The 25,464-nt window shown below is 34.7% G+C and overlaps 1 protein-coding gene across 1 annotated transcript in view; it reads right to left on the bottom strand.

Annotated features, from left to right (window-relative positions):
- The window catches only part of LOC150097596 (regulator of G protein signaling 7-like), a 198,394-nt gene extending 180,098 nt beyond the window's left edge, over positions 1 to 18,296 (bottom strand). The window contains exon 1 of the mRNA XM_090406784.1: positions 17,608 to 18,296. Within this exon, the coding sequence (XP_090262910.1) occupies positions 17,608 to 17,691 (84 nt within the window). The 5' untranslated portion in view covers positions 17,692 to 18,296. The remainder of the gene's footprint in view (positions 1 to 17,607) is intronic.
- Positions 18,297 to 25,464: the final 7,168 nt, after the last annotated feature.

The raw sequence follows: 25,464 nt of genomic DNA, 5'->3' as shown, positions 1-25,464 counted from the left end.
TCGAACTTTGCAAATGCGTTTTAAATTCACAAAAGAAGTTCATAATATACCCTTTAAATGCGGTTATTACACTAACTTTGGGTTATAGCAATTTTTCAATCACTGATAATAATGCAACACTGCACTACTGTGAAATCATGCAGGGAAACTACATTCACAGGGGATTTGTAGCTGTGATTATCATATTCGCTTACCGAGAACATAAATCAATGTCAATTTTTTTGCTTACATAGGATATACATTGCACAGCAATATTTTTACATAAAATTATTTCTTCCTTACTCAACTTTTTCCGTGAATGCCTCGTGTATATTTATTCTGTTTAAAAAATTTTGCCAACCTTTGATGTATGTATTCATTATAGAAAACCACATAAACAAAATGATAATGTTTCAGTCAAACATTGAGCCAATCCACTACTCAACCAAAAGAATATTTGCATAAGTAAAAGTCAGACTTATAAATAATTTACGTACAGAATAAAAGTGTGAGTTGTGTCAGCGTATCGTAACATTTACACCTCACCAGTAAAACGACATGCACTGAAAATTATCTCTCAGGGAGAAAAATTGATAATAACGTTATCTTAAACGCAATTAGGTCGCTTCTCCGACGATAACAGTCGTTACGAAATGTTAAAGAAAGGGATAAGGGGTGGGTGGGCAGAAGGGAAGATGAAAATACTTTTCTAGACTTTGCCTTTATCGCAGCAATCGCCAAGCGGTAAAATAATCAGATAAGGCAGCTACCATGAAATTTTCAATCGTTAGCAAGGTTAGGCCGTAAATGCGTCGTTCAGAGAACCGAGAACATACCACATTAAACAATTACAGCACTGTTTAAGAAGCAGATTTGCTCATCTTATCGAGAAATGTCTAAGAATATTTTCTTAACCATAAAAGCTAAACTCCCTCAATAAAATATCTTAAATAAAGAACTTCATTCGTTAATTAATGAAATCATCTTATAATTACGTTAATGAGATCACATCTTATATTAAATTCCTTAAGGGATTTGTTCAAGAAATACTATTTTACATGGATTTTTTTTTTCTAATTTGTAATTTTGTACGATGCTCTTAAGCTTACGAATATTTCCACAATACAATGACATTGTCACGTGGTTACAATGATATCGCAGTGACGTCATTAATTATTCTGTATCCGATTTTAAGATAATAGCAGTTCATTAGTCAACCCATTTGATCTATAATCAATTGGATTTCATTACTGACTACATAAGGATGATTACCAGGAGATTAAAAGAGTTACGTTCTGCTACACAACTTCTAAAGATAAAAGAAAAACCAAAACAATACACCCTCTGTCCAAAGAGAAACCGAACTTCTCGAAAATAGAAGAAAAACTAGTGGCGCCACCTGTTGTATCTTTTTGTTGTCGAAAGCGGCAACCTTCATAAGTGTTGTGTCAACTGATTATGACATTTGTTTCATTAGAAGCCGAGTTATTGTGAGAAGACTGACAGCGTGTTTTGATGAACGGTCGGTCGTCACGATATTCATGCCGTACGCGACGAATTCTCGCTATCATTTGCTTCAAAACTTCGAGATAAAACTCTTTGGCGAGGTGGAATGAATTCTTTGTGGACAATGCCCTTGGAATCGTAGAAACAAATCAGCATTGTCTTTATTTTTGACTTCTTCAAGCAACTTTTTTTCGGATTCCCCTCGTCTGGTGGTCTCCACTTCTGGTGCTTTGTTTCGGGCTCATACTCAAAGCACCACGTTTCGTCAGTCACCAGTAACGATCGTTTCAAGGAAGTTTGAGTCCTTACAAGCGGTTTGAACGAGGTCCTTGCTGTGTTCAATTCGATACATTTTTTGGTCGTCGGTCAACCTGTGGGGAACAAATCGCGAATTCAATTTACGAAGGCCGAAACTCTCGGTCAAAATGTTGTGCACAGTGGATTTTGGAATCGCCAATTCATCTTCGATCAATCTCGCGGACGATTTCGCGTTTTCTTTGATGAAATCACGCACGTTTTGGATGTTAACTTCGCTCAGTCCAGTTTTTGGACGGCCGGGATTTTCATCGTCCTCAAGAGTCTCACGACCACTTTGAAATCGCTTAAACTACTCGTAAACTTGAGTACGGGATAAGCATTCATCACCAAATGCTTTTTGAAGCATTGGATGCGTTTGGGTAAAACGTTTACCAAGTTTAACACAAAAGTGAATCGCAGCTCTCTGTTTGAAACTCATTTTCCGACCGTTCGTCAAAACACGCTGTCACTCTTGGCATTATAACTCGGCTTCTAATGAACAAAAATGTCATAAACGGTTGACACAACACTAATGAAGGTTGTCGGTTTCGACAACTAAAAGATACGACAGGTAGCGTCACTAGTGTCTTCTATTTTCTAAACGTTCGATTTCTTTTTGGAACAGAGGGTGTAGTTTCGGAAAGAAATATTTCGTAAGAGAAAAAAGGGTAAAAAAAAAAAAACTAAACTTCAGTATTCCTCTGAAATCTTCAGTCATTATTTACATATTAATTTGAATACTTCCTAGGAAGACAAGAATGGCACCATTATTACACTCTGTAGTTGACTCATGAGCCAAAACGTTATGACTACCCAGCCTGTTTCCGGCCAATCAGACATGGTTGATCGGAAAGAGCCTGATGGTGGCATCCTGGTATACGGACTGTTTGCATGGACATCACTAGCTCCTCGCATCCCCATTGAACACAACTGATAATTCTTACCTGGGTACTGTTTCGGACCAGATATTGCCCTACATGGTGACAATATGGCTCGATGGATGACATGGTGACAATGTGGAAGTCCAACACTCTACTAGATGGGTAGTAGCGTGTTGTCGTGATGTTCCAGTAGCCCAGTTAAGTTCAGATATGTCGGTAAATTCTTTTAATTTATCTTGTACCGTCAAATTCAAATTGAAGAAACAAGATAATGTTAATGTATAATTTTGGGACCAGCGAAATATCTTTTTCATTAAAACATCTCCATCAATAAAGCCATATTTGTACGGAGATGTGGGCAGTTGCTCCATCCTGCTGGAATCAATAATACCGTCTGCCTTTCATCGTAGAAATAAACTAAATGCTTTCATATAACTCGTTTAGACAAATTAATGTGCACACTATTATCCGTCTTTAATATTTTGAACGTTATTCAAAGATTGCACGTGGAATTTTTCACCCCATGTCCGATAGCTGTAGCTGTTTACTTAATCCACATAGCTTTATTATTATTTGCAAGACATTTTGTATCGTTTTGATATGTTTGTTTAGTTGTATCACTAGATATAGTCGAGTTACGGTATCCAAATTAATAATATTCTGTAAATTTTAATACAGAGTCTAAATATCAAGTTTAGGACATGCATTTGCATTTGATATGCAGACGAATCTATGCAGAAAACTATGTAGTAGACTATAATAGACGCCGATGTATTTGCAAAATGTACTTAAAAGACACACTACTGCACAGCGTACTAATAGTCACGTTTTTTATCAATTTATTAGGAAAGTATTCTGGATGTCCTAAATCAAAGTATTTGACTTATTAGCTACTCCAAGTGCAACTTAAATGATGCATTGTTGCGAGCAAAAAACGTGGGAGTATTAATTCACGAACTGCGTCTGCAGTCGCGAGCATTGTTACGTAATAAGTGTGATGGATTATTGACCAAATGAATTAAATAAGAATTATCGTTGTTCAATGAATTAAATAGTGGATAATCCAAAGCACTCTTTTGTTTATTCTTATCACTCCATGTTTCTGTTACAATACACTTGAAATGAAAGCTATAAAATCATATTAGACAAGCACTACAAAGCGATATTCTATGTGCGTGTTGCTACGTATTTCTACAGAGAATCGCTTGGTAAAAAAAAAGAATCTACTTCCAGGAGACACAAAATCAATGGGTTTTAATACCCGTATATCTCCGTCTGCAAGAATGCAGTCGCATGAATAGAACTTCTCAAAACAACGAGACAGATTTCAAAAAATATAATAATAATAATAAAAAGGAGAAAAAAAGTAACAGAGCATCCGTTTCCAGATAAATAAATGTCTTGCATCACTAGTAAATTCGTACAAGATAGCAACAGTGAGAGCTTGTTGTCCACTTGGCAACTTGTTTACGGTGAAAGAATAACCGATTCTTGTTATCTGAAACCAAAATACAAACACATACATCGCGACTCAGTTTCCTAGCTGTTATAAAAATAAGAACATAATATTTCAGGTAGTTCTAGCGCGCACGCACACACACACACACACACACACACACACACACACACACACACACACACACACACACACACACACACACACACACACACACACACACACACACACACACACGATCTTCTTGGTATTGGCATGCTGAGTTACCAAGGGCAGGAAATTTGCTCGCGTTCACATTGAAATCACATGGCCAATAAAAAAGATAGTTTAAATCTAGGCATTTTTATTTCCAGTTTTAAGATAGGAGTTTATTATCTAATTTCATCTTATTTTATGATGATCTGTTATCTTGTTTGATTATTATTTCAGAGTTCAGATAATCAGTGCCATGTTCCAGCGTATCTAATTGTAATTGGAGATAGAATAACCCAACACACTGAGTTGATGATTTACATTTGTATGGACATCGTTTCAGTATTTAAAAATATAGGAATGAATAAACGAAAGATGAGCAACATGGAATTAATTTCAGTCAGACAGAAAAAACAAATTATGCTTTGAGATTGGTTAAAAGATAAAAAAGGAAGTCATAAGACACGTAAACATCTCTTTTTATGATTCAACAAGTCGTAAGAAGTTAATTAAAATTAGAAAGAAAATAAAACTTCAAAAGACAAAAATTGTTCCCATTGGAATCAAAATCGCAAAGAAGAAGTTGTGGAAAAAAAGAGTTCAAAGTGCTTCTGATCTTAAACGATATAGAGGAAAGTGTTAAAAGCCGAGTTGAATTTATTTATTTTTCTTTGTTTGGCAACACGTGATACTATTGACAATAACACGCATTACACGCACTTTCTAACTGTACAAGCTTCCAGTCAATAAACAATTTCTTTACTAGTTTTTATTATCTACAACGAAATTGTCATTATCTATAACGAATCTGAGCCATTTGAAGATGGAAGATACAAGACAGACATCCATAGAAGCCATAGATTTTCACTGAATATTAGCTTCTATTTATAGTAAGGAAAAAATGTCAGTAATGGAAATAAAACTAAAAATGGTAACTAAAAGAATTACTCCATTGAGTATCTCAAAAATTGTGCGAGCATACTTGAAAGAAAGTAAAAAAAAGACAGAAAAAAAAACTTTGAAGATTCGGGTGAAAAATAAATTGGGTTGAAGCCAAATAGTTTCCGGAAACTAACAAAACAACAGAAACAGTTTATTGGATTGATTTGAGATAAAATATATTTTTATTTAGTCGGCTAATATGCTAACGAGTTTACACATTCTTTCGTTTCAGTGATGTGCAAAATTAAACACATTTTTAGTAAGTTTAATAGGTAGAAGCAAAAACAAAAAATGAAAGGTAGTAGATTTCTACTGAATCCTGGGTAAACACAAGTGGGTATTTTATATTAATTACAACACTAGCGATAGTTAAGAAATGAGTTTAAATTAAAGGCATGCTATTGATTCTTAGTCAGCTCTTTTTGTCGAAAAACAGCGGAGTTTGGGTTGCATACAAAGTGATCTGCACCATCTGTTGTATGTAATTAATTTTGCTTTTTATGCATGAGCCGAAATCTTTATTACTGTAAAAATGTATAAATTCATGTAAAACGATACGCAACCAATTTAGACTTTCACTAATTATGAATTGACTGGATATGCCACATAAAGAAAGCACCGGTGGTCTTTCAAATACGACGTTCTCTTTCTTTTTGGGATGCGATTTTATTAAAGTCATTTTAGGATTAGTTAAAACACAATTTAGATACGTAACATTAACATTGTTATAGTTGTACCAAACTTTGTTAGCCTTCCTCTACGTATATTCATACTCCTATCTATGATTTAAGTCATAGTACACAATTGAAGTACACAATTGAAGTACACAATATAGGTCTCTAAAAACACCGATTTATTATCATCAACTTCTCATTATACTAATTCAAACCTATTTTTTTTTCATACGCTGTTCGCAGTCAAACCCATTTCAGGCTAATCTTACACTGTTTATCTTGAAGTCTGTTAATGAGGAAACAAAAATTCTTCACAATTCTTTCTTACCTCTTTTGACTAACTATGCAAACTGCCAGTCACTAAAAGATGCTTCGTTTTTTACTTACAGATAGTCAAACAGAAAATAAATTCTTGCTGAGACTTTATCGCTCTTTTTCTGTAATTTGATATATTTTCCTGACCGTGAAGATTATTAATACTCTCCCGAATGTTTTCTTAATAAAGAGGGTTGCTGTAGTGTCTTAGTAAGGTGGGAGTTTAATTGGGAATGGTTTTGATCCAACTACTCAGATACATCGCCAACCAGCAAACACATTATAAAAGTGACTAGTGAACCCACTATTCGATGGGCAAGGCAGTCACTATTGGTGTTGACGTATGTGTACAAGTGACATGAACTGGCTGATCTCCTTCTGGTCAGCGGTTCAAAATAAAAGCCGGTGTATATGATTTTTTTTCCAGGTGTACTCTTATAGATCGCTACAGTACGTGAAAGATTAGATCAATAATTTAAGTATACAAAATGCTCACAAGGATTGATGACATTTAATTAATTGCCAATTAATCTAATTAGTGATAATTAACATCTTAACTATGGTTTAGTAATTTTTGCCGTTTGTTGTTTGTTTTTGAAAATATACATTTAAAAATACTCGTTTAATATGAATAATAACACCCAAAAATGTTGATGCTAAGACATACTGCAAATAAAAATGTTCAATAATAAATGAAAAACAGACTTGCAGAATGAATAGAAAAAAAACTCAGAAGTTTTAACATGGGTAATGAGATAAACGAAGATGTTCTAGTCATCTCAAAATAAAAGAAAGAAAAATACCAATTCATTTTCAGACAGTAAAACGTCTACCATTATGTAGAAGTTTCGAAATTTCACTTAGCATGCACACGTGCACACACACACACAGGGATAAACTAAGAAGAACATATTTATGATTGATCTATAGAAGAAGACTATGTTATCGGTGATCATGTTTGCATGAAATCCCTTATTAGATATCAGGGGCGGCTCGTGCATAGGCACTGCGGAACTGCAGCACCCCCAATTTTTCTCGATATATAAAATATATTTATTAATTTATTTATATTTGCTTGTCATATTTAATTTTATCTTCAACAATCCTATACAATTCTCTTATTTTGTATTAAAAATAATAAAAATCCATCTTGTAGCACTTAGGAGAGCGAGGACACTAGCAGCACTGTGTTTACCACAGTGTCATATTGCTACGCGCGCAAGCATATGCACGTCATAGTCAGATGCGAGCTATTAGCGTAATGCGGTTCCACTGCTGTTTAATGCAGTTTGCGCCAGTAGTAGAGTGTTCGTAGTGCTTATCGTGTTTACTCCGTCTCTTTAAATATTCGGACATTACAATTAAAGACATAACTATAGAACATTATTAGGGTTATGATAATTGATTTCATTTTTAAGTAATTTGGAATTATACTAAACTGTGTTTTATCGATAATAAACAATATTTTTTCATGAAAAAAAAAAACAAAACAAGAAGAATATATTTTATTTTCAAGTAATTTTGAATTATACCAAACTGTATAATTTTATCGATAATAAACAATATTTTTTCATGTTTCATATTTTTTTAATTTTTATCATAATTTTGATATTTTATCCAAACACATATACACTGTGTTTGGATAAAGTGTGTATGTATATTTCGAAAGTTGCAGCACCCCCACAATTTCAAGACACGAGCCGCCACTGTTAGATATTAAATCAACAATACACACGAATCTATATAGGATTCAACATTAGATTCTGCAAACTATACGAACGACAATATGCTACATCATTCCTTAATTACAGCATTTAGGTGTTACTTCTCCAATAATCAAGGTAACATAGAGAAGGCTTAGCTTTGACCTGATGAACACGCTAACAGGTTATCATTAGATGTAATAATAACTATGTGTGTGTGTGTGTGTGTGTGTGTGTGTGTGTGTGTGTGTGTGTGTGTGTGTGTTATAGTGAATCCTTGAAGTCCGTAGCATTACCAGATCTTGTGAACAATTTAGTTAAAACAGAAAATATACTTCCCCGCATAACAGCCCAGCATACAGAACATCCCATCTTTTCAGGGGCACCTAATTAGATGCTCCGGATCGTAATGATTCCTTGGCGTTCCGCTGGTGTGCGCTCTTATCGTGCCTGTAAAACCCATTAACTGTTTGAAATGCAATCTTCATTATGGTTGCCTTCATTATCTAACCCAGAATGACGGTTGCTCTATTTCCTCTCTCCATACTAAACATCCCTTATTTAATTCTGAAGAATGCTATAAAAGTGGGAGGGAATTTCCCCTTTCATTAATGTATAAGCGATCGATCGATAACGAATAATTGCGTGTGCGTGATTGAAGATGTGAATCAGAATATGTTATAACAACGTGATTTATCGAAAATTTGGTATTTTGTGCAACAGTGGGTTTTTATTTGTTCCGATGTAAGAGTCAACTGGAACTTAATGACCCAGTTAATAAGAATATCAGACTGATTACACTTACGAAACTTATTTATAGCATAATTTTCAACCACGCTTCGCAACCATCTTCAGTGCCACATAATGGTAAGGTTAATAAGAAAATGCAATACAAGTTGAACTTACTATATGCGAAACTGGAGATCAATTCTATCTCAACTACCACTGGAGGTAGTTGAATACCACTAGGCTGGAGCTAAGCAGTCGTATTCATTAGAGAATAAAACTATTAACGTGTTACGTCGTCATTTTCGCCTATATTTCACCTCTATTGTTCTCCTTTGTGCCTACTAAGACATAACTTCTAAACTAACCTTCTGGGGCCGTTTCCCGTTTTGAGCTCACAAAATTTATTTGTTTATGCTGCGCCAGTCAGAACTCTAAGATAGAAATTCTTATCCAGAGAAACCTTCCCAGAAATCAAGTAATACTTTATATAGTTTAAGTAAGTAAATTTCAGAGTTCTCACTATAGAGTCATGGCCTTCACAATCTCAAAATTACCCTTTTCCCTCTAAGCATAGGTTCGATATTTTCGTGAGTGGTAAAATTCAATCTCTTACTCAGACAAACTCAGGTATACATGGGAAAGCATGTTTATTAATTATCTAAGAACTTTACAATTTGAACAACACAACCAGAAACGTAAAAGGAGCTAAAAGAGAGAGTCTCAAGCCATCTGAGTTCGTTTTTAAACTCTTCTATAGCGCCCTCTTCCGTACTCCAAGCTTGTCTACGAACGCTTTCCTATTTGCTGTCACCGAACGATGTCACCTCCTCGCTGAACGAGGATCGCTCTATTCGGGGAACGCGAATTTCGAGCGCCTTCCACGAATGCCTACTCAATGTTCGTTATCATCTTTGGTGGTCAAACTGCAACCTTTGAACTTTCGTTCGCACGACAATACGCGATTTTATACATGGCATAGCTTAATATTGATGTTTTTGAAAGTTTAAGATTTCCATCTATTTTAGACAATACTTTAAACATAGTACAATCTAATACTTATTTCCTTCTTCGATTTCATTTTAATTTAGGATTCAATTTCTTCCTTTATATTTTAATTCCCTACTTAAGCAAAGTTAAGATCTGCATTTTTGGCAAAATGTACTACTCAATCGGAATGTTTTATGAATCCTTTCGGAAACATTTGGGATTTCATCTCGCAAATGTTTCTGCGAGCATAAATAAGGCTTGAAATGACAAGATGGCAGTAACCCTGCAAAAGTGAAAAGTCGATGGTCGGCGTTATTTTGCTTCTATTCGCAACGACTGTACTAGACGGTATAAAAACAATCTTTTCTAGTGTAGAAAAATGGATAAATTTTTGATTGGACGTAAGCGGGCATCTGACGACTGTGGAGCATCGACGTCCACAAATTCTTCAACAAATAAATCATGAAGGAAGACCACTGTGTGTGTTGTTTGTTCGAGAATTTTGGCGGCTGATAACACGAAACCGAATAAACTTAAAAGACATTTGGAAACACTTCATAAGCAGTATGTTAACAAACCTCGAGAGGCCGTCGTCGCTGACTGAAATATTTTGAAAAGCAAAAATCTAGCATTAAAAAAGCTTTGTTTGTAAATGAAAAAACTTTACTAGCTTCTTACAAAGATGCATACAAAACAGCTAGGTATACAAAAAGCTCTACGCTATCGGAGAAGACCTAATTCTGCTAGCTGTGATTGATATTGTGGAAACTATGCTTGGAGAAAGTTTTACTAACATTATCGCAAATTATCCTGATAATCCATCGCAAAAATCGGAGATTATGTTCGATTTTTGCGATGGATTATCAGGAGTTGAAGAGTTACTGTTTTGTAAACCAATAGAAAGAAGAGCCACAGCACCTGATTTGTTCAAATTATTGGACGATTTTTATATGCACGGCAAACATACAGTGGAAAAATTGTGTTGGAATTTGCGCTGATGGTGCTCGAGTTATGTCTGGAAGGTTTAAAAGTTTACAAGACCTTGTGAGGGAAAAATTCTCACAATGTATTTCAACGCATTGCATGATTCATATAGAAGCTATGGCTGAAAAGGAAATGAGTCCTGGTCTAAATATTATTAACAACAGTTATAATCGTGGTGAATTACATAAAAGTGAGAACCTTAAAATCAAGATTGCTTTTTGAGCTTTGCAAAAACATGGCTGGAGTGGAGCATTTAGAGTTATTACTATTTTACTGAGAGACAAGATGCTATCACAGGGAAAATGTTACAACGTGTTTACGAATTAAGAAACGAAATAATTATATTCTTCCAAGAATATAATAACATTCTTGAAAGAAAATCACAAAGAAACAGAGAAATTTAGAGACCACTTATTTGTGATGAAATTGGCTATTTGGTGGACATATTCGAGAAACTCAATATATTAAACCTACAAATCCAACGAAAAAAAATACACATCTTAGAGATGAGTGACAAAGTTAATGCTTTTTTTTTGTAAAAAACTAGAGTCATGGAACTAAAAAGGTAAAGCAACAAAAATTAGAAATGTTTGCAAGTGTGGATGAATTTATCAAAACCTACAAGGTAGAAGCGCAACCCATCAAAGTTTTATTTGCAACTATTGAAAATCATTTAAGAATGTTGACAAAATATTTTAGAAACTATTTTATAACCGACGACAAAATAACGGCAATGTACGAGTGGGTTAGAAACCATTTCAAATTACCCCTGAAGGTTTCTCGATTGAAGAAGAGGAACAATTTATAGACTTCGCGTCAAGAAGTGAAATCAAAAGACAATTTGCATCTAAATCGCTGTTTGAATTTGGGCAGGCGTTGATGATGAATTTTTTGCATTAAAGTCAAGACGTTTTGTGCACTTTTGCCATTTCTAACACCTTATCTTTTGTGAAATCGGGGTTTTCTGCAGTGGCTGCCGTAAAACAAAATATAGATCTCAGTTAAATATAGAAAGAGATCTAAGAGCGTCAATTTCCAACGTATCACCATCATATGAAAAGCTTTGCTCCGCAACACAAGCCCAAGGAAGCCATTCATTTTTAGATTCATTGTTATTGTTTAGTTTTAATTAGTTGCTCGGTATATTTTGCAATATTGATATGTTCCCTTGAGCATAACTAGTTTATTCAATACAGTGAATTTTATACATTTTATTATTTTATTTTCAGAGTGTATTTTTCGTATCAATAAATAGTTTCATTCAATGCTTTTGTTTCAGTATAAAGTAGTTTATCAGTTTTTCCTTTGATTTCCACTTTCTTCGCGTCCCCCAAAGGGGACGTGCCCCATAGGATGAGAATCACTGGTTTATGGTCATAATGCTCCATCTTCTCCGGACGTTAACAACAGATTTCCATATCTAATTCCCAAGAGACCTTAGATCATCTTTGCCACTTGATAAATTTGCCCTCAAGTTGAATTCATTCTTACGTTCTCCGAAGCATAACTTTGATCCAGTGTTGCGTACCGAATCACACAATGTGCAATCCATTACTTTGACCAGACAGGATGATAGTCTTCTGTTTGTGTAAAACAACAAGGATACGGTCCTTATTAACAGTCTGATCTTACTCAGGACATAATCTCGTTCAGTCATTGGATCGATTTGCAGGAAAACCAGAACCTCCTTAATAGTCATTTCTAGTTTGAAAAGGCTATTGAAGAAAGCTGTTAGATTCTTTTGTACAAACCGGATTTAAACAGAAATGACCATCTTGAACTTTTCCCATTGAGGAAAGGGATTTTTTGAAATACCCATATTACTCGTAATTTTTTTATACATTTATAATTATCCGAGTTTAGCTCCAGTTTAATATACTCTAACGGTAGCTAAGTGGGATGATCTGCAACTAATATTATTAATTATTTATTCCGGTTTTATGCAATTAAAATATTAACACGTTTTAATGGTTACCGTCTTTCACAACTCGCTTTTTCTTCCCTCCTAGCAAAGAACTTTTTTCCCTCGAGTTCATCATAGTGCGTTAATGATGACTTCATTGTCGTGCTACAAAGCTGTTCTGGATTCGTATGACATACAGAAACTGAAATGATTTATAGTTATGTTTTCGGAAACATCATTATGATATGTTGTCTTTCTGAAAAGGTCACGCCAACGATCAGCAATACGTAGCCCATAGAGGTGTACGACATCATTCAAGCTACAAGCTGTTACATTATTGGCAGTTTTTCTTTCTTTAAATAACACTAATTCGTAGAATTAAAACCCACAGTTACCGGGTAGAAATTTATATGCCCGCTATCTGGTTAACTATAGGATTATGCAGTTATTGTTATTATTATGTGACACCTCCAAAGACTCATTGAGGGAGGACATCCACTCCAAAATTCTCCTCCCCCACTACTCAACCCACCTACCACAGCGAACTGCAACCATTACTGTACAATATATAGTGTGAGCAAGTTTTTGAAAATATTTCAGAACTGAAGGGTGTAAAAGTCGGAGGTAGGAACTTCAACAACTTCAGGTATGCAGATGACACAGTTCTTATAGCTGAATCTGAAGATGATCTTCAAAACTTAATCACAGAAATTTACAACAGAAGCTTAGACACGGGACTAATTATTAACCTAAAGAAAACAAAGTGCATGATTATATCAAAAGAACCAATCAATAAGAAACTGAACATAACTGTTAACAAAAAGAAAATTGAACAGGTTTAGTCTTTTATATATTTGGGACAAATGTTTACAGACAGAGGAAATTCCCTTAAAGGAATAAAAACAAGAATAGAGATAGCAAGAAAAGCCTTTATTGATATGAAACTGTTCTAACATCCAGAAACATTAATATCGACACAAGAAAAAGATTAATAAAATGCTATATCTGGTCAAGCCTTCTTTACAACAGTGAAACTTGGACTCTAAATAAAGAAGCGGAGAAAAAATTAGAAGCTTTCGAAATGTGGATTATCAGAAGAATGTTGAAAATACCATGGACAGAGAAAATGAAAAACGAAGATGTTTTAAAGAAAGCAAAAATGAAAAGAACATTAATGAAAATAATTATAGAACGAAAACTTAAATATTTTGGACATCTAACCAGACAAGAAGGCATTCATTAGAAGGAAAACTGGATGGAAAAAGAGGGGCAGATAGACCCAGGAGAATGTGATTTGAAAACATTTGATTGGAAGACCCGAATTCGAATCCTGTCTAAGATGGAAAGAATCTTTATGAAAATTTTCACTGAAGATGAGTTAGCCAATTTCATACGAGGTATTGTGGGGTTAGAAATTGAAAGAAAGCAAAAAAGAAAAGAAAGCATTATTTCCGTAAAAAAAAAAGAATTTAAAAAAATGAAGCAATTTTCAATATAATAAAACAATAAAATCATATAAATATATACGAGAACGTAAATATAAGTTAAAATCCAGTAACATCTTCAGAACAATCTTAAATATTAAAGGAAAGTAGTCCTGTAGTTTAAACGAATAAAGATTGTTTTAAATAGAATGCTAAAGGTAACAAACTCAAAGAAATAAACAACTCCATATGCACTAAATTTAATTTGTAAACGGCTCCGTAAAACCTTTGTTAATCAGTTTATTCATTTGTTTTGTGTTGGCTCATCTAAAAAGACCGCTCACCATACTTGAACATGCATTCTTTGAATACGTGAGGAAGGTGGCGGACGGATAGCGTTTATTGATTGGTTTATATTGATCAGCAAGGGACGAACAGGATTTGAGGCGTTGCTGCTTCGTTTGATCGGTCTTGCCTTATTATATTGCAAGAACCTTCGAACTTTTACATACACGAGATATTAAATTCATGTGTGAAATCAATGAAACATTCAACTGATCTCGCCACAGTGGAAAGCTTTGATCGAATGGAAGCTAATGGGATGCGATGCAAAAGAAAATGATGTTACGTTCTATTTTATGTTAAATTCTTTGAGCCATTCAATGCGTATTTTGATTAAATTTTTTTCATCACAAGACATTTCATATCGTCAAGGTTTCTTAAAGCAAAAAAAAAAAAAAAAGATGGAAAATTTACTTAAACATCGTAACTAAAGTGGAAGAATCTTGTTTTTTCCTTGTTAATCTTTCTGGGCTGTTTTAAGCGATCGTAGCGAAAGAATTGTTGAGTTAAAATTATGTTCAAACACGAGTGTGTTTGGGTTCAGTGTAATCGGACAAGAATTTAAAAATTTATATTTCTGTATCCTTCATGACACATTAAAGTTATTTTAATACAATTAAAATGTTTAACCAATTATTTGTTAAATTTAACGTGTATATGAAGTTCCAATTGACAGTTAAAGCAAACGTAACTTCATAATTTGCTCTGCTTAATATGTAAATTTCAGAATTTTCACATACCAAACGATGTTTAAATTGCTCACGTGAGCACACGACAAACATAAAAATTACAATCACGTGTTTTTCTGAAACGAACAAAAGTAAAATACTATTTGTTGTAAAAGGAGTATTGTTGTCGAAGACAACAATCAGTATCTGGAACATAGCAACAACCCTTCCTTAGCTAACTCTAGCAATAATATATTAACGACGTAGCAAACACTGACTAAACCAGGAAATTTCCATTATCACCAAAGTCAACAATAAGAGACGTGTAAAGTAAAAATTCCCGGATGTTCTTCAAATTGTTTTATGATAATTTATAGAGATAAACATTACAAGAAACCGTACCAGAATGATAAGAAAAACTGAACAGGATAGTACACCATAATGAGATCAAAATATTTAATTTATTCGTAGTTGATCGAAAACGCAGATCATCAATTGGTTCAAAGTCTTCCTTGAAACTATCAAGAAATTTTATAGGAGCGCATGCTGACCCTGAACTCAATTCTCCAGTGTTCGAAACCTTGAAAATCTTATCAGTACGCAATCTGATATTCTACCGCAACACACATTTCAAGATCGCTCAATGTAAGAATCAGAACTCAGGTATCTTTTGACAATCAAATTGACACGGCTTTAATTCATTAAACAACTGTAATTTGAAATCAGTTTATAAATACTTCCTTCATTCAAACGAAAACATCGTGGTAGAATTTTCGTTGGCATAGCAACAAGCATTATGTTCTAACTTACGCAAGCAACTAAACAAATTTAGCATCTTTATGAATGAATAAATGAATATATCTTGATATTTTAGCCATCGTAAGGATGCCACTTCCATGAAATTAGTAAAGACATCAACTTTAAAAATGATAAATGAAAAGTAACGGTAATAGTTGACTCTCAGTTAAAACTCCATTGATTATAACAACAACGTTACTGGTTTGCTGGGTGAAGCATAAAATGCTTTTTTGTTTTCCCCTTTGTCTGTGTCGAGAAGCTTGATGGGGGAGTAGGGGGGGGGTTGTGAGCCTTATGCTCGCACTTTATGAACTATGGGGTTAGCTCTGTTCTGCTGAGAGCAGGATTGCCTTGGGTCTTTTATGTTTGTGATAGTCATGTTCACTGTAACTGGAAGCTTGTGTGACTAGTGGGTTAGGATGAGAGTGTGCTTTGATGAAGAATTTTTTGACTTGGTCCTGAAGGAGGGAGTGGATGTCTGGGGTTCTGGTTTCTCTATGGATCTGCGTGTTTCTGACGAACCATGGGGCATTCAGGATCATCCGCAGGCACTTGTTTTGTATCCTCTGTAGTTTCAGAATGTTGGATTTGGATGTGTGACTCCATGTAGGGAATGCATATGTGATAACTGGTCGTATTACCATCTGGTACAGTAGCAGCTTGTTGCATGTATTCAGTTTGCTGTTGCGGTTGATCAGAGGGTAGAGCTGGGCTATGGCTCTGGATGTCTTTGTGCCTATGAGTTTGATGTGGCTGTTGAAATTTAGTTTTTGGTCCAGCTGTACTCCTAGGTATCTGGCTTCAGTCTGCCAAGGTATCTTTTTTCCGAGGAGATGAATGTCATCTTGGATGAGGGCTTTGCGTCTGGTGAATAGTATAGTTGTGCTTTTGTGGAGATTTACTTGTATCCTCCAGTCCGAGAACCATTTCTCTAGAGTTGTGATAGTTTCGTGTAGACGACTGATCGCCAGGTGTGGACGGATCCATTGATTATAGCCCTTATAAGGACCGGCTTAAAGGGGCGAAGCAAGAATGCTTTTCATCTGCCCTGTTATCTGTAGAAGACAGTGTAGGAATAAGGTGTTATTGAGCTATTAAAGCGCTGATCATGGCAGGAGGGTAACAGCAATAGCCAAGCCTCAGTTAGAACTTCATTGGTTACAGCATTGTCATTCATTACCCTCCAAGGGTAGCTTCCGACCTCCATTGATTATGTCCTTATAAGGACTCGCTTAAAGGGGCGAAGCAAGAATGTTTTTCGTCTTCCCCGTTATCTGTAGTGGACAGTGTAGGGATAAGGTTAGTGAGCTATTATTAAAGCTCTGATCATGGCAGGAGGGTAACAGCAATAGTCGAGCCTCAGTTAGAACTTCATTGGCTACAGCATTGCCATCCATTACCCTCCAAGGGTATTCTCTCCTGATCCTCCTCCATTGATCATAGCATTCCCAACAATTCTCATATAAGTCATAACTCTAAATAATTAAATGGTGTATCATATAATTTAACTATTTCTACTTAAAATTATAACTTAACTATTAAATAATAATTTTATCTACTTAATAATTAAACTTTCATTCATATTTCTTAAAAATTATCTCGTAATTAATTTATTTTTAACAATTAACTCGCGATTCATGCTGCTGAGCAATTAACTTATGATTAATAATCTTCAATAACTAACTTATGGTTCATAATTCTCAACGATAAACTCATGACGTTGCATCAAACAAACACTAAATGCATTTGATTCATTTTTTTTTTAATATTTACATTTTAAATTAATACGTGCGTTATCGTTCTATAAACAAGAATCATTTAGCTTACCTTTCGGTAGACGATGTGATTAGGATTGTCTTCCGCTGTTCCCTGGTGTCCCTCAATCGTGTCTCCTTTGCGGCGATAAGCCATGATGCTGACAAGGTAACACACGCACGCACGCACGCACACGCACGCACAAGATGAAGCAGGAAAAGTAGAAGAGGAAAAAAAAAATTTTATCCCCAGCTCAACTCAGAGTCTCTGTGACGTATCCGCTCTTCCTGGAAGCAGAAGACAGTTAAAGGGTTGGTCTTGCCGTATCAACATTACGGGAAATCCAGAGGTAGGTGCGGAGATGTGGCATTACCAATTCACAACACACACATGCACACACCGCGGGAAGTAACAACACACATCGGTTCGATATTTCGCAAAGTTTACGAGGGCCGCAAACAAAACGCGGTTCAGTTCGCCTCGCACACTGGCGGCCGTCGATATTTATTGGTGAAAAAAGAACAGCACGTATCAGTAAAGTCGGGCGGACGAAGAACAATAACCGGAAGTTCAGAGCTGACAACTTCCTAACATCCCAAGTTTCTCCGACACGGAACAACAACAACTAGAGGGAGGAGCGGCAAACACGAGGGGGGGAGGGAAGGTTAGCTTGGTGTGTAAAGTTCGACTCCGACGGTGATTCTGGAAGACAGAAGTTTAATAAAGACAGCCCAGCCCCGCTGTCAAATGAAAATCGGAAGACGCAGTAGTCTGACCCGTCACTCCGGTAATGTGCAGCGCCCTGTTCTTCGTCTCCAGCCGCTCGCGTCCATTAAACCAATGAGAAAAGGATAGCCGGTCACATGATGTTTAAAGGAGAGAGCGTGTGAAGTCAGTGACACCTACTGAGCGTTAACAGAAATATCGTGGATATTTGTGTCACTGGGAATCGGCAGCGATGTGTGTGTGTGTGTTGATGTCAGGAGAAAGGCGGTAAAGCGGACAATAGAGGAAAGCTACAGGTATCATGTGATAGGCTGTGATAATTACAAACATTGTTGTTTAAGAGCTGCAAGTAATTGTTATGTCACCCAAACAATGTTTGTATAGAACCCTTATGAATACAGAGGCGTATCACGAATGTGTAATTTACACGAAGTTTTGGCGTGTTGTGTATGTCGTACGATAATAATGATAATACTTCCCTCTATGTAATAGTGATTATAAGAATATTGAGCGTGGTTATGCATCTAGATCTCGGAATATAATATTAGAATAAAATTTCTATTATTTTTCGAAATGATTTCAAACTCATAAATTGAACATTTAAACGCGTTTTATTAGTATTTGTGATGCTTTAGCCATTAATAACCTTTCAGTAATTAGAAACAAATCAATTTATATGCTTATATATGTCATATTACTGACACACAGTTGTCCTGCAGGTTCTGTTGTGCCTATAGTAATAAGGCAAAATAATTCTAACTAATTTTCTAAATAGAAAACTATTTAGTTTTTTTATATAGTTCGAATTTTTTTTTATTTTTCTATTTTTCTATTTAGTTTTCCATTTTCTATTTTAAAATAGTTCTAACTAATTTTCTAAATAGAAAACTATTTAGTTTTTTTATATAGTTCGAATTTTTTTTATTTTTCTATTTTTCTATTTAGTTTTCCATTTTCTATTTTAAAATAGTTCTAATTTTCTAGATAGAAAACTATTTAGTTTTTATATATAGTTTGATTTTTTTATTTTTCTATTTTTTTCTACTTAGTTGTCTATTTTTCTGATTTTAATTTTCTATTTTTTTTTCTATAGTTTCTCTTTTCTTTTTTCGCAATTTTCTATTTTTCTAAATAGACGCCATTGAGGAAAAACTACTGTTTTCTAACTCAATGACTGCAAAACCGGTTCTTTTATTTCATCTCACAGCATCTCAGTTCCGATACTTGATATTCTTCACCACACATTAACCTTTAACATTTCATTTCAAAGATTCAAAAATATCTTGGAATAATTTTATTCATTTCCCAAATGGTTAACTTAGTTATCCAGGTAATTTGCATTTTTTTTTCCTACGTCCAAATTATTTAGTTCTTACAGCGATATTATTCGAACGATGGGAAACACTGGCTTTGGCAAACGTGCATGTGACACTACGTATTAAAGAGACCTTTACTAAGACAAAACTTGTACGTACAATGAAGGCAGACACACAATGGTTGGATGACCAGCAGGAAATAAACTATTGAAGAGATAATTATGTCTCTTCCAATCTCTACTGGCGGAGTTAATTAACAAATTTCATCGCCCGCTAGAACGAGATACGATGTCTGCTATAATCTAATGTGAAAGTCTGTATAACCCAATTAATAAGCATTCTGCTATATAGTTAGCGCCATGAATAATTAGAGGATCTTTTAGAAGGGAATGCCAACATTCATTCTATGAAATAATGACCGTAATAATTCACAATATTTGACAAGGAAATATCTGCAATACATTCCTATCAGTAGCGGTAATAATTTGCTATACAATGAGCAACTGACGTGATACAAATGAATATCAAACTTTGAGCAGGTGCAATAGTTCGTATAATTCCACCAGATGTGTAGTTTATAAACGTATACTTTCCCTATATACGACGTATTATTATACATGCATATTTAAGCCATTTGAAATGGGAATTAACTAATTGTCATTAGTTGTTGTTAGTGTTATCAATTGTACATTTCACGGTTTATAATATTACATTATTGTGGAAATACAAATCAACATGCGTAGTCTTAGTCATTGTTGCCATTATCAGATGCCCATTTCTCTGACTGTGATATTTCATTGTTGAATAAACACAATTACTCAACAATGAATGAATACAGTTTGTTTTCATCCATTGTTGGCCGATTAATTTTTACTAAATATCTCATGGCAGTGGAAAATACGATCATATCAAAAACCAATACAAGAAATCTGAAATATTTTCACCCAGTTGTATAACTGACAACGTATAAAGCCATGAAACAAATCGTTTGTCTGTCTACAGCAAAGCATTTCTATAGCAAATGTAGAAATTAGTTTTCCTTGACTCTTACTGCTCCTCGCTAGAATTAATGTGAATCAGTTCCTTGACATTGCAAATAAATCTTCAACTACTGACCTTTGACATTTCATCGTACAGATCGGATGTGGTGTAAGGCTTCATGAGAAGAACCAAATGACAAGCATGTTTGACAAATAGATTTCTTAGGAGTTGACAGATTCTTTTATCCTGGACCTTAGTAACACTCGAATTCTTAGTAGCTTAAACAACCTTGAATATAAACTTGGTCCGCAACCCAAGGTCATCTTTAAAACTTCAAAGCTGGCATATTTCCAAAATCGAAGCAACTCGAGAAACTGACTCATTCTTAGAAGTCAAGGACTTGAGGTAATTTTGATGAATTGACTGTTGACTCGTCTTTTTTTTTTTTCTTATGAAAAAGTTTGTGTCAAAGAATTAATGTGTGACAGAAAAACTTGTTTTGTTGATATAAATATAAAAAACGACGTGAAAAGACCTTGAAAATGCATATAGTAAACAAGAGATTCTTGGGAATAGAAGGAATAAATAAAGACTGAAAGTAAAAGTGAATATTTGTAATTAGAATTTATTACTAGTTTACTTTATGGTTTCTCCATAAAAGGAGTGATTGTTGTTTTAACAATTAGCAGCTTATAGCAGTTTATAAAAGTCATAGACAACAATAGAGCTTACTATGTATTGTTATCATTTGTTTCTTTTTTATAGTGTTGTTTGTTTTGTTTTGTTGTTCAATGGTTCGAAAGAAACTAACATTTTTATTTGAATTTACTCAGAGATGTACGACCTTCTGGTGTGGCTATATTTCTCATCGATAATATTGGTTTATGTTAAACATTTTATACGATTCTATGTTAATGGAGATGGAAATCTGTAGATAAGATGCTTAAGATTTAACATAAATTGCTTAAAAAAATTCATCCTTCAGAAAATTTGAACCCGGATATTTCTAAATGACATCTGGGTGTATCTAAACGGGGGAAGAAATGCAGATCAAGGAAACTATTTGAACAATTCATAGGCGAATTCCTTTTACAAGCCTACAGAATAAAGATGTTAAATTTATCACTGCTAAATAAAAACCAGAAATGAACATAGCTGTGTGTGTGTGTGTGTGTGTGTGTGTGTGTGTGTGTGTGTGTGTGTGTGTGTGTGTGTGTGTGTGTGTGTGTGTGTGTGTGTGTGTGTGTGTGTGTGTGTGTGTGTGTGTGTGTGTGTGTGTGTGCGCGCGTGCGTGTGCGTGCGTGCGTGCGTGAAGAGGGTTTTGGGATGGTTATGTATTCAGATATACATACTTTGCTTCGCTGAGTTTTGTCATTATGACTGACGTTACTAAGGTTATGAGATCATATTTATGTTTGTTAACTGCGTGTGTTCTTCGGACCATCTTGCCTGCTTTGCGAGATGGAAATCTCGCGTTTTTTTCCATCGCAGCATGAGACCAATTAATTCACCTTTAGTTGAAAAGTCCTTGGAGAGGTTCTTCACATTCTAGACGAGATTCGAACTCCTTACATTTATCCTTAAGCTAAAAAGATCATAGTTCGACTCTCCCAATTAGCATGTGTGAGGAGCATTTACTAGAAGAGGTGAAAAGAATTTTTAATATCGAAGGCAGTTTAGTTGGTCTCATACTATGGTGAAGAGTTTTATCTTCTTCAAATTCAGGTTTCGTTTCCTTCAGAAAAACAGACAAACTAGCCAAAGAACACACCTTATTAACTGACATAATATACTGACTTTCCAACCCTGCTACAAACTTGTTTTCAGGGAGAATCCAAACAAACCTCTCTAAGCAGTAGCTGAGGTTTGGGTAATACGACCTCGCATAAAGTGAAAGCAGAAACTAAAGGAATATGAAAGAAACAAAAGAAATTCCAAAGAACTAAGTTTAAAACTCGGCGAAATATATGAATTGTAGGAGCTATTAGGAGATGCAAGAGAGAATCCTCTAATATCGGATATTTTCTTGCATCTTTCCCTGTTTAAATGTATACGAAGTAATAAGCAACTTGTATTTATCAATTTTGTATGTCGTCATTCTATTAGTTTCTTATCCTTTTCTCATTTTATATTACCCACAGAATAATCACTCATCCAACGTAATAAAAAAAAAAAATGAAAAAAGCGTTTTTATTTATGTTGACGGCATATTCTCGAGCCATTACGCCCGACGGAATATGACCTCCCTATTTATAGCTTTATCCAAAATGTGTCTGGGTTCAAGGCTTATTGGCTGTATCTCACTTTATTGCAGCTTTCTCCACTGCGCGCGCGGAATCCCCCGTTTTCCTTCCTCTGAAACTTGCACGAAGCGATAAAATTCGGTAACAGAGCCACGTGCCTGAAAAGTTATTTATTTTCTCAAGTGCTTTATTTCCTTCAAGAGAAAAATGAGCATTCAGAACTTACCAGCAGATGTCGTTCTTTGACATTGAGTAATGTGTCCATAAGTTTTGCGCACTTTTTATGATATGATCTGGCTACTTAATGCGTTTAGTGTCAATGAAGCTAAAAATCCCAAGAATCTTAGAGAGAGTGTGTGTGTGTGGGGGGGGGGGGATAAATTCGTATTTTTTTTTCCTTACTTAGTTGATTGTCGCAAAAAGGTGAGTAATAACAGGGTTGTTACAAACCGACGGAAGCTTCCTGATCTTTATGTAGCTTCTTAACATCTAAAAGACTCAAATTTAATTATGAATAAAAAAATCGGCGCTTTTCTAGATTAAAGTTTATTCTTTTTTTTTAATACAAAGTTTCAAACTTGGAATGTAAGAATAGCTGGGAATTTTGATCTGTAGAGATCGAATATAGGTTTTATTTTACCTCGGGCCGTTCGTAAGAAAGGTGTTGATGTCGCACCAGCAATTGAAAATCGATCTTAGATTGAGTACGTTCTCTTTACATGAAAAAAAAAACAAAACAAAAAAAGAATAAGAACGAAAACCAAGTCAATCGGCTATCTGCCATTTATTTTGCTATTTTAGACTTAGTTGTGAATAAAAAAAATATTAAATAAATCCTCTGGTTTTTCATTCTCCAGATTGAAGTAGGCGTTACACTTTTTCCCTTTTATTTTGTGTTTATTTATTTATTTTATTTGGATTTATTTTCCAAGAAAAAAATTATACCAATTGACTGACTCTAAAATCGACTGAAGAATTCTTATAGTCTATGAACAACAACAAAAAAAAGTTGTTATTGTTTGTTTTGTGCTTTGTTAGACACCCAAGACTATTCAGCCTCATTATTTACATAATTATGGAAATCGTGTTCATAACTGCAGCCCATACCTCTAATATGCGTAAGCTGCTAAAATATTTATGATTTTTAACACCATTTATTAATGATATAACATACATGAAATCTGCCATCTGGCGCATGCGAGGAAAACCTATTGTTGCCATGAAAACCTAGAAGTATGACGTCACACCGCGTCAACCAAACAACTTTATTAAATACAGAAACAGGAGTTGGAGAGCAGACGATGTGTCTCCTAATTTTTGTTCTTTTCACGAATTTAGGTCAGGTATCATGTTTCAGTGTCCCTTAATTTTTTTATACTATTCCTAATAACTTTTTTACAACAATGGAGAGTTTTACAAACAGTGCTACAGCTTATTCACATTGTAATCTGTCTGCTGTGTTTATTTGGCAGAACAAAGACCACCAAGAACTTACAAATAGGTTATTCATTAGGAATATAGAACCTGAGAGCTTACATTGATGAGGTAGACTACGTCAATATCGATCGAATAGGTGGTTAATCCTTATTCTCTTATTTTTATCCCCATTTTCTCCTCCACTCCCACATGAGACTGGTTAACTCAACTTCATTTGAAAAGACCTGATATAGGTTATTCAAGTCCTGAACAGACTTCGAACCCGGGTTTTTTACAACCAAAGGAAATCATCGAACCCGACTGGGCTACAGTGGCTCTTTATAAAACTATGAAAATAAATAAAACTTTGAGAAGATAAAAAGAAATAATGAAAAAAAAGAAGTAAATCGAAGAACAAAAACACGGCAGTATTGTTTTATTCAAGAAAAATCTTAAGAACTCCAAACAATCGCAAATAATCAAGTCAAAGTAACAAAGAAATAAAATTTACAATCTTGGAAAAGTGCAGAGGAAATAGGTACGTCTACCCTTCTGGGAATGTCGGGAAAGTGCATAAGAATAAATGGCGGGTCATTCTAGAAAAAAATTCAGTCAGTATTGTGAAACGATCTAGATTTTAACTTGAACTTGATCGATTCTTCTGTTCGATCTATTTTAACGCAGAATTATGGAACTATTTCATTTATACTACTCATATAAAAGGTTTAGAATTTTAAAATAGTCGAACAAGTGCGTTTAACCTTTCTAGAAATCCAATATGTGACTCCTTACTAAGACATACCACAGGATCGAAATATAGGTTTAGAGAAAAAAGAAAGAGTTCGACCTTATAAGAAACTCAAACAAAACTTCCTTGAAACTAAATAAAGTGCACAATCGATTCTCTCTCTCTCTCTCTCTCTCTCTGTCATGATTTATGAGGTGCTTTTCTTTCCTTAGTAATTTCGTCCCTAAAACGAGGCCAATAGACTCATCTATTACAACTTATACTGCACTGTAGATACTTTCTACTATGACAATTTGTACATAAATAGCAGCAATCCACTGTAGGATGGTGTATGTGATTGTCATAGTGCTGTTGTGTAGACAAAATCAAAGACATCGAACATCTTTCACATCAATATTTTATTTTAATTAGTATATTTTAGTATTTTATATACCAATATATTCGTTAAAAAAGTTATAAAAATATAACTTTTTTTTTTAACTCGCTATATTATCACCTT

The sequence above is a fragment of the Typopeltis vanoorti genome, chromosome 17, assembly GCF_054136105.1.
Source record: "Typopeltis vanoorti isolate ZY-2024b chromosome 17, IOZ_Tvanoo_1.0, whole genome shotgun sequence".
In the NCBI taxonomy this organism is placed as follows: Eukaryota; Metazoa; Arthropoda; class Arachnida; order Uropygi; family Thelyphonidae; genus Typopeltis; species Typopeltis vanoorti.
Note: the sequence above shows the minus strand (reverse complement) of the source record. Positions and strands in the feature narration are given on the sequence as shown.